The 14,566-nt window shown below is 53.8% G+C and overlaps 1 protein-coding gene across 2 annotated transcripts in view; it reads right to left on the reverse strand.

Moving 5' to 3' along the window:
* The window catches only part of LOC147710013 (DLA class I histocompatibility antigen, A9/A9 alpha chain-like), a 401,757-nt gene extending 388,481 nt beyond the window's left edge, over positions 1–13,276 (reverse strand). For both annotated transcript variants that reach the window (XM_086920685.1, XM_086920686.1), the window contains exon 1: positions 13,125–13,276. In XM_086920685.1, coding sequence (XP_086776811.1) covers positions 13,125–13,191 — 67 coding nt within the window. In that variant the 5' untranslated portion in view covers positions 13,192–13,276. The remainder of the gene's footprint in view (positions 1–13,124) is intronic.
* Between the last annotated feature and the right edge of the window lie 1,290 nt (positions 13,277–14,566).

Genomic DNA, 14,566 nt, shown 5'->3' on the forward strand with positions numbered 1-14,566 from the left:
AGATGTAACGGAGGGAGCGGGAGCCTGGGGAGAGAGTGCAGATCCCTCGAGAAGGAGAACTAACTGAGGGAGACAAATCTAGGAGGGGGTTACAGAGGGTCAGATAACTGACCTCACTGAGGGGTGGGGCAATAAAAAACATTCCTCACAACATTCCCCTCCGTCCTCTCCATCATGTCCCTGACCCAAGAGAGCTGCAGGGGTGGGGGGCATGGGGGGCTTCATGGTTTATACTTCATAAAGAGAGAGGGAGAAGTGAGTGCAAGTCTTGGGGGGCAGACAAAAGACCTCACATGGAACTGCATTACTGTCGCCCCCCCATGTCTGTAATGCTACCACTCCCACAACAACACTGCCCCCTCTCGCTGCATCATTCACCCCACCATTTTACTGTCTCTAAGCTTCCTAGTTGGTGGAACGGGGATGAGAAACAAGCGCGAGGGGAGTGACTGGTGGGGGGGTATAGTTTGAGGATTACGCAGTTCCAGGCGGTGATGATACTGCAGGATCTTTATCTACATAACCACGCCCCTCTAACGCTGATGGTGGGAGCCCTAGAATTATCCCCATCAATTACATGGCCACACTCCTCAGCTCTAGACATACTCCCCACAATCTGTTAGAAAAGAAGGGTAAGAAACCCCGCCCCCACCCAAGTACAGAGAGAGCCCTCCAGGTAAACCACTCTCTAATAGACACCGCAAGGATTAAAGGCCGGGTGTGCCCTGCTGTCCCTTTAACCCAACCCAATGCCTGCAGGTGAAACAGATTAACGTACAGAGTTCGCATCGGAAAATAGTACTCCGGGACCCCACACCTGGAGGTCCAGTTCTGATAGGGGAATGGGGGTGGAGTCACGGGGCAGGGTCAAGAAAAACAGAGTCTGACACCTGTACGAACGCCCCTACATCTGCGCAAGCAGGAGAAGAGTAAGAAACCAACCACAAGCAGAGAGAGCCCCTGTAAGAAAGTGGCTCTGTATATACTGCACCAAAGTGAGGTACGGTGTGCACAGAGTCCACAGTCCCCAGATGTATGGCAGAGGTTAAAGTTAGATATAACCTTACTCTCTAAAGTGGTAGCTTGGTCGAGCAGTACGGCAGTATCAGAGGACAGCGTAGAGCATTTGTTGTACACACTCAGTCAGCAAATGGTCTCACACACTCACGAACTGAACTCAAGGCCAATTGTTTTGTATCAAAAGATATAGTTGTTTTATTTTAGAACCAACAAGGTGTCAAAATATACTTTCCTCAATATGAGTGACTTTGGGTAATTACTTTGCAAACAGGCAACAGACTTTGTAAGTACAATAGCACAGTGGTTGCAATGGGCAACACAATTTCAAACACAATATAACATAGAGCTCAATGGGTTTTTCTAGTTAAAAGCAATTGATTACTTTATAGATTACTTTTCTAACCACAGAACTGGATCCTAGATTCAGTCCCGGGACATATGCTGTAAACAGTTAAGTAAAAGCGTTTTGGTTATAGTAGTGAATTTTAAAGAATATAATTGTATTTTCAAAGTTGACACTTAGAAACTTTTCAGTGAAAACCCATCAATGTTATCCTTTGGGAGGAAATTCAAGTTACTGGTAAGTACAGTTATAATTACTTTTTGGGTTCAGTGCTGGGCTGAAAGGTACAGCACTGGCTTCTCTCCTGATCACAGGTGAGTAAATCAGAATTCATTATTCGGCTGATTTTAAACGAATATTTTAAAGTTTCAAAACTCCACCCTTAGAAGAATTTCCAAGTGAAACCAGTCAATGTTAATCTATGGAAGGAAAATGAGTTATCGACTCTTAGGTAAGTACTCGACTGGCAGAGTTAAGGTTCTGGGCATAGACTCAGGGGTCTCCCAGGGTCGGAAAGGTACAGTTGTTGCACCCTCAGCGGTACAGGGGCAGCCGGTGCAGAGAGAGTAGGCCCAATGCAATCCTATGGAGGGTAGGGGGCCTTCGGTTGGGGGCTGCAAGCAAGCAGGCCACGCGGCTGTGAGAGCTGAGCTCCTGGACACTTACACAGGGCTAGTGGGGAAGGAGAGTAGGTTAGTTGCTGCACTTCCAGCAGTTCTCGGGCGGCTGGGTACAGGGTGCTTTTGAGCCGTCGGGCGCTCAATGTTAATCAATGGGAAAGTTAAAAAGTGAACAAAGGCTGCAGACTCGGGGACGGAGATTCTTCAGGTGCGACCACCACTTCGAGAGGTAAGTTGGGATCTTGGAGAAGAGGTAGGTACCCCAAAGGAAGGCACAAGGGGCCGCAGGGCACCGGGTGCAGGGGTGTCTTTTGGTGTCAGGAAATCTTACCCTCAGCTGGTCGCGGTTGGAGGGGTCCCTGGTTCAGAGGCTGCAGGCGTCGTCTGGTTCGTTGAGGAGGGTCTTTGGGCACTGGACTCCGGGTCACAGTCGCCGGAGGGATGTCATCGTGGTCTTGGTTCACTCAGGCACAGCCTGGGCTTGGCGGGTGCAGAGTGTGCTGGATTCGCGGTTCCTGGCTGGCACCAGGGGTATTGCTGTTTGAGCAGAGCCACTGCTCGTGGGAGTCCCAGTCTTTTTAGAAGTTCAAGGCAGGCAGGTCCTCCGGTGTTTTTGAGGTTGCTGTCCGCAGGAGACGCCGGGAGTTTCGCAGGAGCAGGTTCAAGGATCAAAAGGCCTGTAGGGTTCTGGGACAAAGTCAGTTGGTGTCGTCCTCTTGTTAGCAGCTGCACGGCAGGTCTTCTTGTTTATTGTTCTTATTCTTGTTGCAATCGGGATCTGAGGAAGGAAGGTTCAGAGTGCCCCTAAATAATAAATTTAGGGGTGTTACAGGTAGGGCAAGGGCAGGGACCAATGGGTCCCTGTCCTGGAGTGAGTACACCCCCTAGCCTGCTCCTCTCCTGTGGGAGGGGGGCAGGAGCCTATCTCTGATTGGGCAGGGCTCCCCATCCTCAAGATGGCCGGAGCCCGGAGTTGTGCTTCACCACGCCTCTCCCACCTGAGGGGTGGAGTTGACATAGGCTGGCACACCCCCTTTCCTCACTTAGGGTTTCCCGCAGTTCTTCCAGCCAGAGTGGGGGTCAGAACCGGTGGGGGCCAGTTGCTGAGTACAGCAAGTGGCCTGGAGAAGCTCACAAAGGCGGCATGCATTTGAAGCTTCCCCTTCATGAACCCTGCCCATCCTGGGGGAGGAGGCTTGGCACCTCATCCCAGGATGTGCATTGTTTCAGGCCCCTGAGAGCGGCAGGCTCTCGACCCAGGGGTCCAGAAATATGTCTGGTGGTGGCAGCCTCGGTAGCCACGCAGTCAGGACACTGGGAGATGGTTAAGTTTCAGGGGGCATCTCTAAGATGCCCCCTGTTGTGCATTTTTACATTAAATCCCACACTGGCATCAGTGCAGGTTTAATGTTCTGAGAAGTTTGATATCGAACTTCTCAGTCTTCAGTGAAGCCATCATGGTGCTGTGGAGTTCGTGATGACAACTTCCCAGCACCATATACTCTTAATGGCAGCACTGCACTTACAGTGCCCAGGAATGGCCTTGGGTACTGTAGGGGCACAGGGCTCATGCACCTGCGACCACACCACTGGCATAGGGCACCCAGCTAGAGGGGTAACTGATGGATGCCAGGGCAGTGGGCTTGTGGGCATGGCACACAGGGATGTGTGCCATGCCGACTCTTTGTTTAATTCTGCACCTAGATACTCAGCCTGCAAAGGCAGTGTGTGTGTGTCAGGGTACAGGCCCCCTAAGGGTGGCACAATAAGTGCTGCAGCCCTTAGGGGTCTTCTCTGGTCACAATGCCCTGTGTACCTAGGGTGCCATTTACCATGGGCTGACAGGTCGCCAGAGATGCCAAATGGGTTTTAGTTTCAACACAGTTTTAGGGAAGGAACACAGGCCCTGGGCACCTGATTGGCAGGAGCCCAGGGCACACTCAGTCAAAGCACATCAGCAATTCAGCAAAAAGTGGGGGCATACCATGCAAGAAAGATGGCACTTTCTCACAGCCCCCACTTAAACCACTCTCTTATTGACTCTGCAAGGATTAATGGCAGAGTGTGACCTGTTGTGCCTTTAATCCAATGCCTGCAGGTGAAGCAGCTGTATGTACAGAGCTGGAATCAGAAAAGAACGCCCCGGGAATCCCTAACGGGGGTGTCAAAGTGTGGCAGGGGAAATGGGGTGGAGTCAAGAGGGGGAGAGTCATGAAAAGCAGAGTTTGACAGCCAACTTGTGCATCTATTTTTTATGAACTCAGCCACACGGACACCGATCACAAAAAGGCAGCTTTTCAAACATCTCCTGGGGTTGAGGCACCTGCTGCAGAAATGTGTGCCCCCTCCCCAACCAATCCTTAGATACTTTGCAAATTACTCCCAGAGACCAGGGGTGAGGGGCACCAATAGTTAGGAGAATAACCAGACACACTCCTGTCAAGCTTCCCAGGTCCAAGCAATGTGCTGCTCCAGGCCAGGTGTTTTCTATGAATTCTGGGACCTGTCAGCTAATTTATTACAATATAATACAGGACTACAAGTCCCAGAATTCAAAGGAAAAAACCTGAACAGCTGAAGCTCATCATACATGAACCTGGGAAACTTGGCAAATATGTGCGGGGGGGCAGAGACTGGACCTCACAGGAGAAAGGCAAGCCCCGTGTTACACTGATCCTCACACACGGCCCTCACCCTGTGTTACACTGATCCCCACACACAGCCCTCACCCCGTGTTACACTGATCCCCACGCACAGCCCTCACCCTGTGTTACACTGATCCCCACACACAGCCCTCACCCCGTGTTACACTGATCCCCACACAAAGCCCTCACCCCGTGTTACACTGATCCCCACACACAGCCCTCACCCCGTGTTACACTGATCCCCATGCACAGCCCTCACCCTGTGTTACACTGATCCCCACACACAGCCCTCACCCCGTGTTACACTGATCCCCACGCACAGCCCTCACCCCGTGTTACACTGATCCCCACGCACAGCCCTCACCCTGTGTTACACTGATCCCCACACACAGCCCTCACCCCGTGTTACACTGATCCCCACACACAGCCCTCACCAGTGTTACACTGATCCCCACACACAGCCCTCACCCCGTGTTACACTGATCCCCACACACAGCCCTCACCCCGTGTTACACTGATCCCCACACACCGCCCTCACCCGTGTTACATTGATCCCCACACACAGCCCTCACCCCGTGTTACATTGATCCCCACACAGACCCCTCACCCTGTGTTACACTGATCCCCACACACAGCCCTCACCCCGTGTTACACTGATCCCCACACACAGCCCTCACCCGTGTTACATTGATCCCCACACACAGCCCTCACCCCGTGTTACACTGATCCCCACACGCAGCCCTCACCCCTTGTTACACTGATCCCCACACACAGCCGTCACCCTGTGTTACACTGATCCCCACACACCGCCCTCACCCGTGTTACACTGATCCCCACACACAGCCCTCACCCCGTGTTACATTGATCCCCACACAGACCCCTCACCCTGTGTTACACTGATCCCCACACACAGCCCTCACCCCGTGTTACACTGATCCCCACACACAGCCCTCACCCGTGTTACATTGATCCCCACACACAGCCCTCACCCGTGTTACATTGATCCCCACACACAGCCCTCACCCCGTGTTACACTGATCCCCACACGCAGCCCTCACCCCTTGTTACACTGATCCCCACACACAGCCGTCACCCTGTGTTACACTGATCCCCACACACCGCCCTCACCCGTGTTACACTGATCCCCACACACAGCCCTCACCCCGTGTTACATTGATCCCCACACAGACCCCTCACCCTGTGTTACACTGATCCCCACACACAGCCCTCACCCCATGTTACACTGATCCCCACACACAGCCCTCACCCCGTGTTACACTGATCCCCACACACAGCCCCCACACACAGCCCTCGCCCTGTGTTACACTGATCCCCACACACAGCCCTCACCCCGTGTTACACTGATCCCCACACACAGCCCCCACACACAGCCCTCGCCCTGTGTTACACTGATCCCCACACACAGCCCTCACCCTGTGTTACACTGATCCCCACACACAGCCCTCACCCCGTGTTACACTGATCCCCACACACAGCCCTCACCCTGTGTTACACTTATCCCCACACACAGCCCTCACCCCGTGTTACACTGATCCCCACACACAGCCCTCACCCCGTGTTACACTGATCCCCACACACAGCCCCCACACACAGCCCTCGCCCTGTGTTACACTGATCCCCACACACAGCCCTCACCCCGTGTTACACTGATCCCCACACACAGCCCTCACCCCGTGTTACACTGATCCCCACACACAGCCCTCGCCCAGTGTTACACTGATGCCCACACACAGCCCTCACCCCGTGTTACACTGATCCCCACGCACAGCCCTCACCCTGTGTTACACTGATCCCCACACACAGCCCTCACCCCGTGTTACACTGATCCCCACACAAAGCCCTCACCCCGTGTTACACTGATCCCCACACACAGCCCTCACCCCGTGTTACACTGATCCCCATGCACAGCCCTCACCCTGTGTTACACTGATCCCCACACACAGCCCTCACCCCGTGTTACACTGATCCCCACACACAGCCCTCACCCCGTGTTACACTGATCCCCACGCACAGCCCTCACCCTGTGTTACACTGATCCCCACACACAGCCCTCACCCCGTGTTACACTGATCCCCACACACAGCCCTCACCCCGTGTTACACTGATCCCCACACACAGCCCTCACCCCGTGTTACACTGATCCCCACACACAGCCCTCACCCCGTGTTACACTGATCCCCACACACCGCCCTCACCCGTGTTACATTGATCCCCACACACAGCCCTCACCCCGTGTTACATTGATCCCCACACAGACCCCTCACCCTGTGTTACACTGATCCCCACACACAGCCCTCACCCCGTGTTACACTGATCCCCACACACAGCCCTCACCCGTGTTACATTGATCCCCACACACAGCCCTCACCCCGTGTTACACTGATCCCCACACGCAGCCCTCACCCCTTGTTACACTGATCCCCACACACAGCCATCACCCTGTGTTACACTGATCCCCACACACCGCCCTCACCCGTGTTACACTGATCCCCACACACAGCCCTCACCCCGTGTTACATTGATCCCCACACAGACCCCTCACCCTGTGTTACACTGATCCCCACACACAGCCCTCACCCCGTGTTACACTGATCCCCACACACAGCCCTCACCCGTGTTACATTGATCCCCACACACAGCCCTCACCCCGTGTTACATTGATCCCCACACAGAGCCCTCACCCTGTGTTACACTGATCCCCACACACAGCCCTCACCCCGTGTTACACTGATCCCCACACACAGCCCTCACCCGTGTTACATTGATCCCCACACACAGCCCTCACCCCGTGTTACACTGATCCCCACACACAGCCCTCACCCTGTGTTACACTGATCCCCACACACAGCCCCCACACACAGCCCTCGCCCTGTGTTACACTGATCCCCACACACAGCCCTCACCCCGTGTTACACTGATCCCCACACACAGCCCTCACCCTGTGTTACACTTATCCCCACACACAGCCCTCACCCCATGTTACACTGATCCCCACACACAGCCCTCACCCCGTGTTACACTGATCCCCACACACAGCCCCCACACACAGCCCTTGCCCTGTGTTACACTGATCCCCACACACAGCCCTCACCCCGTGTTACACTGATCCCCACACACAGCCCCCACACACAGCCCTCGCCCTGTGTTACACTGATCCCCACACACAGCCCTCACCCTGTGTTACACTGATCCCCACACACAGCCCTCACCCCGTGTTACACTGATCCCCACACACAGCCCTCACCCTGTGTTACACTTATCCCCACACACAGCCCTCACCCCGTGTTACACTGATCCCCACACACAGCCCTCACCCCGTGTTACACTGATCCCCACACACAGCCCCCACACACAGCCCTCGCCCTGTGTTACACTGATCCCCACACACAGCCCTCACCCCGTGTTACACTGATCCCCACACACAGCCCTCACCCCGTGTTACACTGATCCCCACACACAGCCCTCGCCCAGTGTTACACTGATGCCCACACACAGCCCTCGCCCAGTGTTACACTGATCCCCACACACAGCCCTCACCCCCTGTTACACTGATCCCCACACACAGCCCTCACCCTGTGTTACACTGATCCCCACACACAGCCCTCACCCCGTGTTACACTGATGCCCACACACAGCCCTCACCCCGTGTTACACTGATCCCCACACACAGCCCTCGCCCAGTGTTACACTGATCCCCACACACAGCCCCCACACACAGCCCTCGCCCTGTGTTACACTGATCCCCACACACAGCCCTCACCCCGTGTTACACTGATCCCCACACACAGCCCTCACCCTGTGTTACACTGATCCCCACACACAGCCCTCACCCTGTGTTACACTGATCCCCAAACACAGCCCTCACCCCATGTAACACTGATCCCCACACACAGCCCTCACCCCATGTAACACTGATCCCCACACACAGCCCTCACCCCGTGTTACACTGATCCCCACACACAGCCCTCACCCTGTGTTACACTGATCCCCACACACAGCCCTCACCCTGTGTTACACTGATCCCCAAACACAGCCCTCACCCCATGTAACACTGATCCCCACACACAGCCCTCATCCCGTGTTACACTGATCCCCACACACAGCCCTCACCCTGTGTTACACTGATCCCCACACACAGCCCTCACCCTGTGTTACACTGATCCCCAAACACAGCCCTCACCCCATGTAACACTGATCCCCACACACAGCCCTCACCCCGTGTTACACTGATCCCCACACACAGCCCTCACCCTGTGTTACACTGATCCCCAAACACAGCCCTCACCCCATGTAACACTGATCCCCACACACAGCCCTCACCCCGTGTTACACTGATCCCCACACACAGCCCTCCCTGTGTTACACTGATCCCCACACACAGCCCTCACCCTGTGTTACACTGATCCCCACACACAGCCCTCACCCTGTGTTACACTGATCCTCACACACAGCCCTCACCCTGTGTTACACTGATCCCCACACACAGCCCTCACCCTGTGTTACACTGATCCCCACACACAGCCCTCACCCTGTGTTACACTGATCCCCACACACAGCCCTCACCCCGTGTTACACTGATCCCCACACACAGCCCTCACCCTGTGTTACAATGATCCCCACACACAGCCCTCACCCTGTGTTACACTGATCCCCACACACAGCCCTCACCCTGTGTTACACTGATCCCCAAACACAGCCCTCACCCCATGTAACACTGATCCCCACACACAGCCCTCACCCTGTGTTACACTGATCCCCAAACACAGCCCTCACCCCATGTAACACTGATCCCCACACACAGCCCTCACCCTGTGTTACACTGATCCCCACACACAGCCCTCACCCCGTGTTACACTGATCCCCACACACAGACCTCACCCTGTGTGTCGTGTCCCCTGACCTCAAGAAACACAGGAGACGGTAGGGCTATTCGATTGGTTCTTTATTCTTGTTCTCTGTACATGCTTGGTATAGGGTGACCAACCGTCCATAAATTTCACGGACAGTCCGTAATTTGGCTGTCTGTCCGTTGTCCGTGAAGGATTCTTTAACGGACGCCATTTGTCCGTAATTTTAACCGGGCACAGCTTGCCCCCACCTCCCTTCTTGACTCCGATGCTGTACCAAAGCTCAGACCCCCAGCAGCACCGTAGAGGCACAGTGGGATGGCCTCACACCTCCAGCCCTTGATGACCTGTTAAGAGGTGCTTGAAGGTGACAGAGGGAGGGGCTGCAGGTTCAGGAGCAGCGACATCCATTCACATGCAAACAGCCCTGAATGTGTCATGTCTCTGCTATTTAGAGGGGGGCTCACACATTCCATTTCTACTCAGTGCCCCAAACATCCGAGACTCGGCCAGATTACACCCCTGATTACACTGAGGCAGCACGTGGTTCTCTTCACAGAGCTTAATTAATGTCACTAATTTGTAAGCAAACCTCGATTCTTCAAACATGCAGTCTATAATGTAATACAATAAAGAAATGGCACAATCGCACCCACACTGAATAACAAAGTATGGAGGACAATCAGTTCAATCAGTTCTCTTAGAGTATCTCCTTTAAGTACTGTACATCACAGTGGGGGATGGCATTTTGGACAGAGAGCCTGTCTTCTCGTTGTCTTGTGCAGGAGGGGGCGAGAAGCCCAAGATGATACTAGAATACTGCATGCCCACCCCTGTGCCCACCCTGGTGGATCACGTTCCCTCTCCTGTGATGACTCCTGCTCCTGTCCCCCCATGTTGTGGCTCCAGTCCACCCCCGCCTGTGGTGGCTCCAGTCCACCCCCCCCCCCCCCGCCTGTGATGGCTCCTGTCCCCCCCATGTTATGGCTCCAGTCCACCCCCACCTGTGGTGGCTCTTGTCCCCCCCTGTGGTGGATCCTGTCTCCGCCCTGGGTGGCTTCTGTCCCAGTCCTGGAATGGCCCCTGCAGCGAGGGTGAAGTTCTTGATGGGCCTCTTCTCAAAAGGGCTCAGCTCAAAATTAATATGGAAAGGTCGGCGAGTGAGTAAATGAAAGGATGGGTGAATGGCTGGATGAATTAGTGAAAGGGTGAATGGATGAATGAAAGATTGAATAAATGGATAATGAGAGAGGATAGATGGATTGATGAGTGAGGGGAAGGATGGAGAGAAATGTAAATAGCTGGATGTATGGGAGGAAGGGTAGCTGGATGATTGATGAGGGGAAAGATGGATGAGGGGAAGGATGATGGATGAGGGGAAGGATGGATGGATGGATGGATGGAGGGGAAGGATGGATGGATGGAGGGGAAGGATGGATGAGGGGAAGGATGGATGGATGGAGTGGATGGATGGAGGGGAAGGATGGATGGATGAGGGGCAGGATAAATGGATGGGATGGATGGGTGGGTGAGGGGAAGGATGGATGAAAGGAAGGATGGATGAGGGGAAGGATGGATGGATGACGGGAAAGGATGGATGATGAGGGGAAGGATGGATGGATGGATGATGAGGGGAAGGATGGATGGATGGATGGATGATGATGGGGGTGGGTGAAAGGATGGATGATGAGGGGAAGGGTGGATGGATGGATGATGAGGGGGTGGGTGAAAGGATGGATGGATGGATGATGAGGGAATGGATGGATGATGAGGGGGGTGTGAAAGGATGGATGGATGATGAGGGGAAGGACGGATGGATGATGAGGGGAAGGATGAATGGATGGATGATGAGGGAAAAGGATGGATGGATGATGAGGGAAAAGGATGGATGGATGATGAGGGAAAAGGATGGATCGATGATGAGGGGAAGGACAGAGGGATGGATGGATGGATGATGAGGGAAAAGGATGGATGGATGATGAGGGGAAGGATGGATGGATGATGAGGGAAAAGGATGGATGGATGATGAGGGGAAGGATGGATGGATGATGAGGGGAAGGACAGATGGATGGATGGATGGATGGATGGATGGATGGATGATGGGTGGGTGAAAGGATGGATGGATGGAGAGTGGGTGAAAGTATGGATGGATGGATGATGAGGGAAAAGGATGGATGGATGAGGGGAAGGATGGATGGATGGATGGATGGATGGATGATGAGGGGAAGGACAGATGGATGGATGATGGGTGGGTGAAAGGATGGATGGATGATGGGTGGGTGAAAGGATGGATGGATGGAGAGTGGGTGAAAGTATGGATGGATGGATAAGTGGGTGGGTGAAAGGATGGATGGATGATGAGTGGGTGGGTGAAAGGATGGATGATGAGTGGGTGGGTGAAAGGATGGATGAGTGGGTGGGTGGATGGTGGGTGGGTGAAAGGATGGATCAGTGGATTGGATGGTGGGTGGGTGAAAGGATGGATGAGTGGGTCGGTGGATGGTGGGTGGGTGGATGATGGGGGTAGGTGGATGAGTGAAATGATGGATGGATTGATGGATTGATAAGTGCAAGGGTGAATGAATGGAGATATGAGTGAAAGGGTGGGTGTAAGGATGGATGAGTGAGTGAAAGGGAGGGTAGATGGACAAAAGGATGAATAGATGTGTGAAGGAGTGAAATGATAGATGGATGAGTGATAGGGGCAATGGATGGATTCATGAGTGGATGAGTAGATGGATGGATGGGTGGGTGGGTGGATGGATGGATGGAAGGAAGCCTAAGTGAAAGGGTCGATGGAGAGAGAAAGGGAGGATGGATGGATGACCAAAAGAGTGGATGGGTGGAAGGATTAGTAAGTGAAAGGATGGCTGGATTGGTGAAAGGGTAAATGGCTGAATGGATGAGTGAATGGATGGATGTGATGAAGAGTGGATGGATAAGTGTACAGATGGATAGGGTGAAAGGGTGGATGGATGGATGGATAATGGAGGATGAGTGAAAGGATGGATGAGGGGATGGATGAAGGGATGGATGAGTGAAATGATAGATGGAAGGATACATGATGGATAGGTTTGCAAATGGTTGAATATGTTTGGAAATGGCTGGGCTTACTTATATACTATTGCGCGACCTCTGATGTGTCTGTAAAACGTACCTATTGTCCTGAAGTTTTGTCCTGAATTTTGACCTCCTGTCCTGAATTTGTGTCCTGAATTTTGACCCTTTGTCCTGAATTTTTACACTCACCGTCCTGAATTTGCACCAATGCCAGTTGGTCACCCTAGCTTGGTACCCCTGATCTCTTGCTCCGAGGTCCTGCTGCCAACTGACCCCTGGTCCCCTCCCCTGACCGGATGTGGTGTCCGGTGTCCCTTGTCTCCACCCTGTGCCCCAGGGTCCTAGTGCCACTCTCAAGGCACGACACCGTGTTACACTGATCCCCACACACAGCCCTCACGCTGTGTTACACTGATACCCTCACACAACCCTCACCCCGTGTTACACTGATACCCTCACACAACCCTCACCCCGTGTTACACTGATCCCCAGTGGAATCCACCTCCCAATTCACTCCCCCACCCACGATGCGTTCCCCTTCGCCCCCCACTCCCCCGAGGTCACTCACCTGCCCGGACCGGCTGCAGCCAGAGCAACCCAATGATCAGCAGGAGGAGGGGGGCACAGCAGGTCATGATGAGGGGGTCGCAGTGACGTCACCGAGGGGTCAATAACCACAGCCTTCAGATAGTCCGAGCTCCGGTGAGAAATTCAGGAGATCGGAGCTCAGCTCCCCCCAGGACTCGGAGGGAGAGCGGAACCTACCAATCAGAAGGCAGAACAGCCGCGCGTCATCCGTCTCCAGGTAGAGCCTCGCTGCGAGGAGCTAGAAGGAGCAAGAAAAAGTGAAAGTAAAGAGAGAGAAGTTTCGTTTTTTTTGAGTTCCTTTTATACAGTGCTTAGAAGCCCCCTTGCCTGTCCTTGCTGCAGACCACAGTGACTAGTCTGCACAGGGGTGTCACCCTCAACTCCTTTTGTTATTTGCTGCGCTCCCTTCTTGTGATGCTGTGATGAGCGCTGCCTGTGTTTAGACTCTAAAGTGCCTCGAAGCCCTCGATGTTATTGGCTGGGACAGGATGTGTCGTTATGGCCAGAGCTGCCGACTTTGGAACTGAGGAACCGGATTCGAGTCCCGGCGTCGGCTCCGCACCCTGTGATTCTGGGCGATCACTTCACCTCCCAGTGTCCATGATATGAATGTGACCTGTTGTAATGGGACTGCTGCCCGTGTAAAGCGCCTCCTGCGGTTCTTTGCGCGGTGTATAAAACGACGAAAAAAACGGATGTTCCGCCTTCTCTTCCCTCATCCACGTTAGTGCTTAGAAGCCTCTGACATGACTGATGTAGGTTTCTGGAAACCCCCCGGTGCTCTGGTGAGCGGGCACTGGTAGGATGAATGATTTGGCTTCCCCTGCGGTGCTCTAGCGCCTCCAGCGGACCCATAGCGCCTCGTGACAGGAGATGGGCTTGTCCCAGAAAAGGAGGCTTTGGTGCGGTTGGAGGGGGAGGGAACCTCTGATGAGACCCAAACGAGATCTAAACTCAGTCCGTCCCAGGGCTGGGAGGGAGAGGGGAGCCCACCAATCAGAAGGCAGAACAGCAGCGCGTCATCACTCGCCAGGTAGAGCCTCGCTGCGATGAGCTAGATGGAGCAAGTGAAAGTGAAGGCAGAGGTTTCGTTTTCTTCCTTTCTTTCGAGTCCCCCTCTGATCTTTATTATAGTGCTCAGAAGCCCCCTCTGCCTTTCCTGACTGGAGACCACAGTGAAGCGTCGGACCAGTAATATCACCTCCTCCCCTTTAACCTTTTGTAATTCCTTCCTCCAGTTTGACCCTCTCTCTGTATCTGTTTCTGTTGCTGTGATGAGCGCTGTCCATGCTCAGACTCTAAAGTGCTTAGAAGCCGGACCCTCGCTGTTATTAGTGGCTGTCTAAACCAGCTTGCAGATAGTCTAAACCAGCTTGCAAAGTGTGTTGATGTTATTTGTCTACAGGAGACATGGCTATGCGG

This window comes from Lissotriton vulgaris, chromosome 5 (genome assembly GCF_964263255.1).
Source record: "Lissotriton vulgaris chromosome 5, aLisVul1.2, whole genome shotgun sequence".
NCBI lineage: Eukaryota > Metazoa > Chordata > Amphibia > Caudata > Salamandridae > Lissotriton > Lissotriton vulgaris.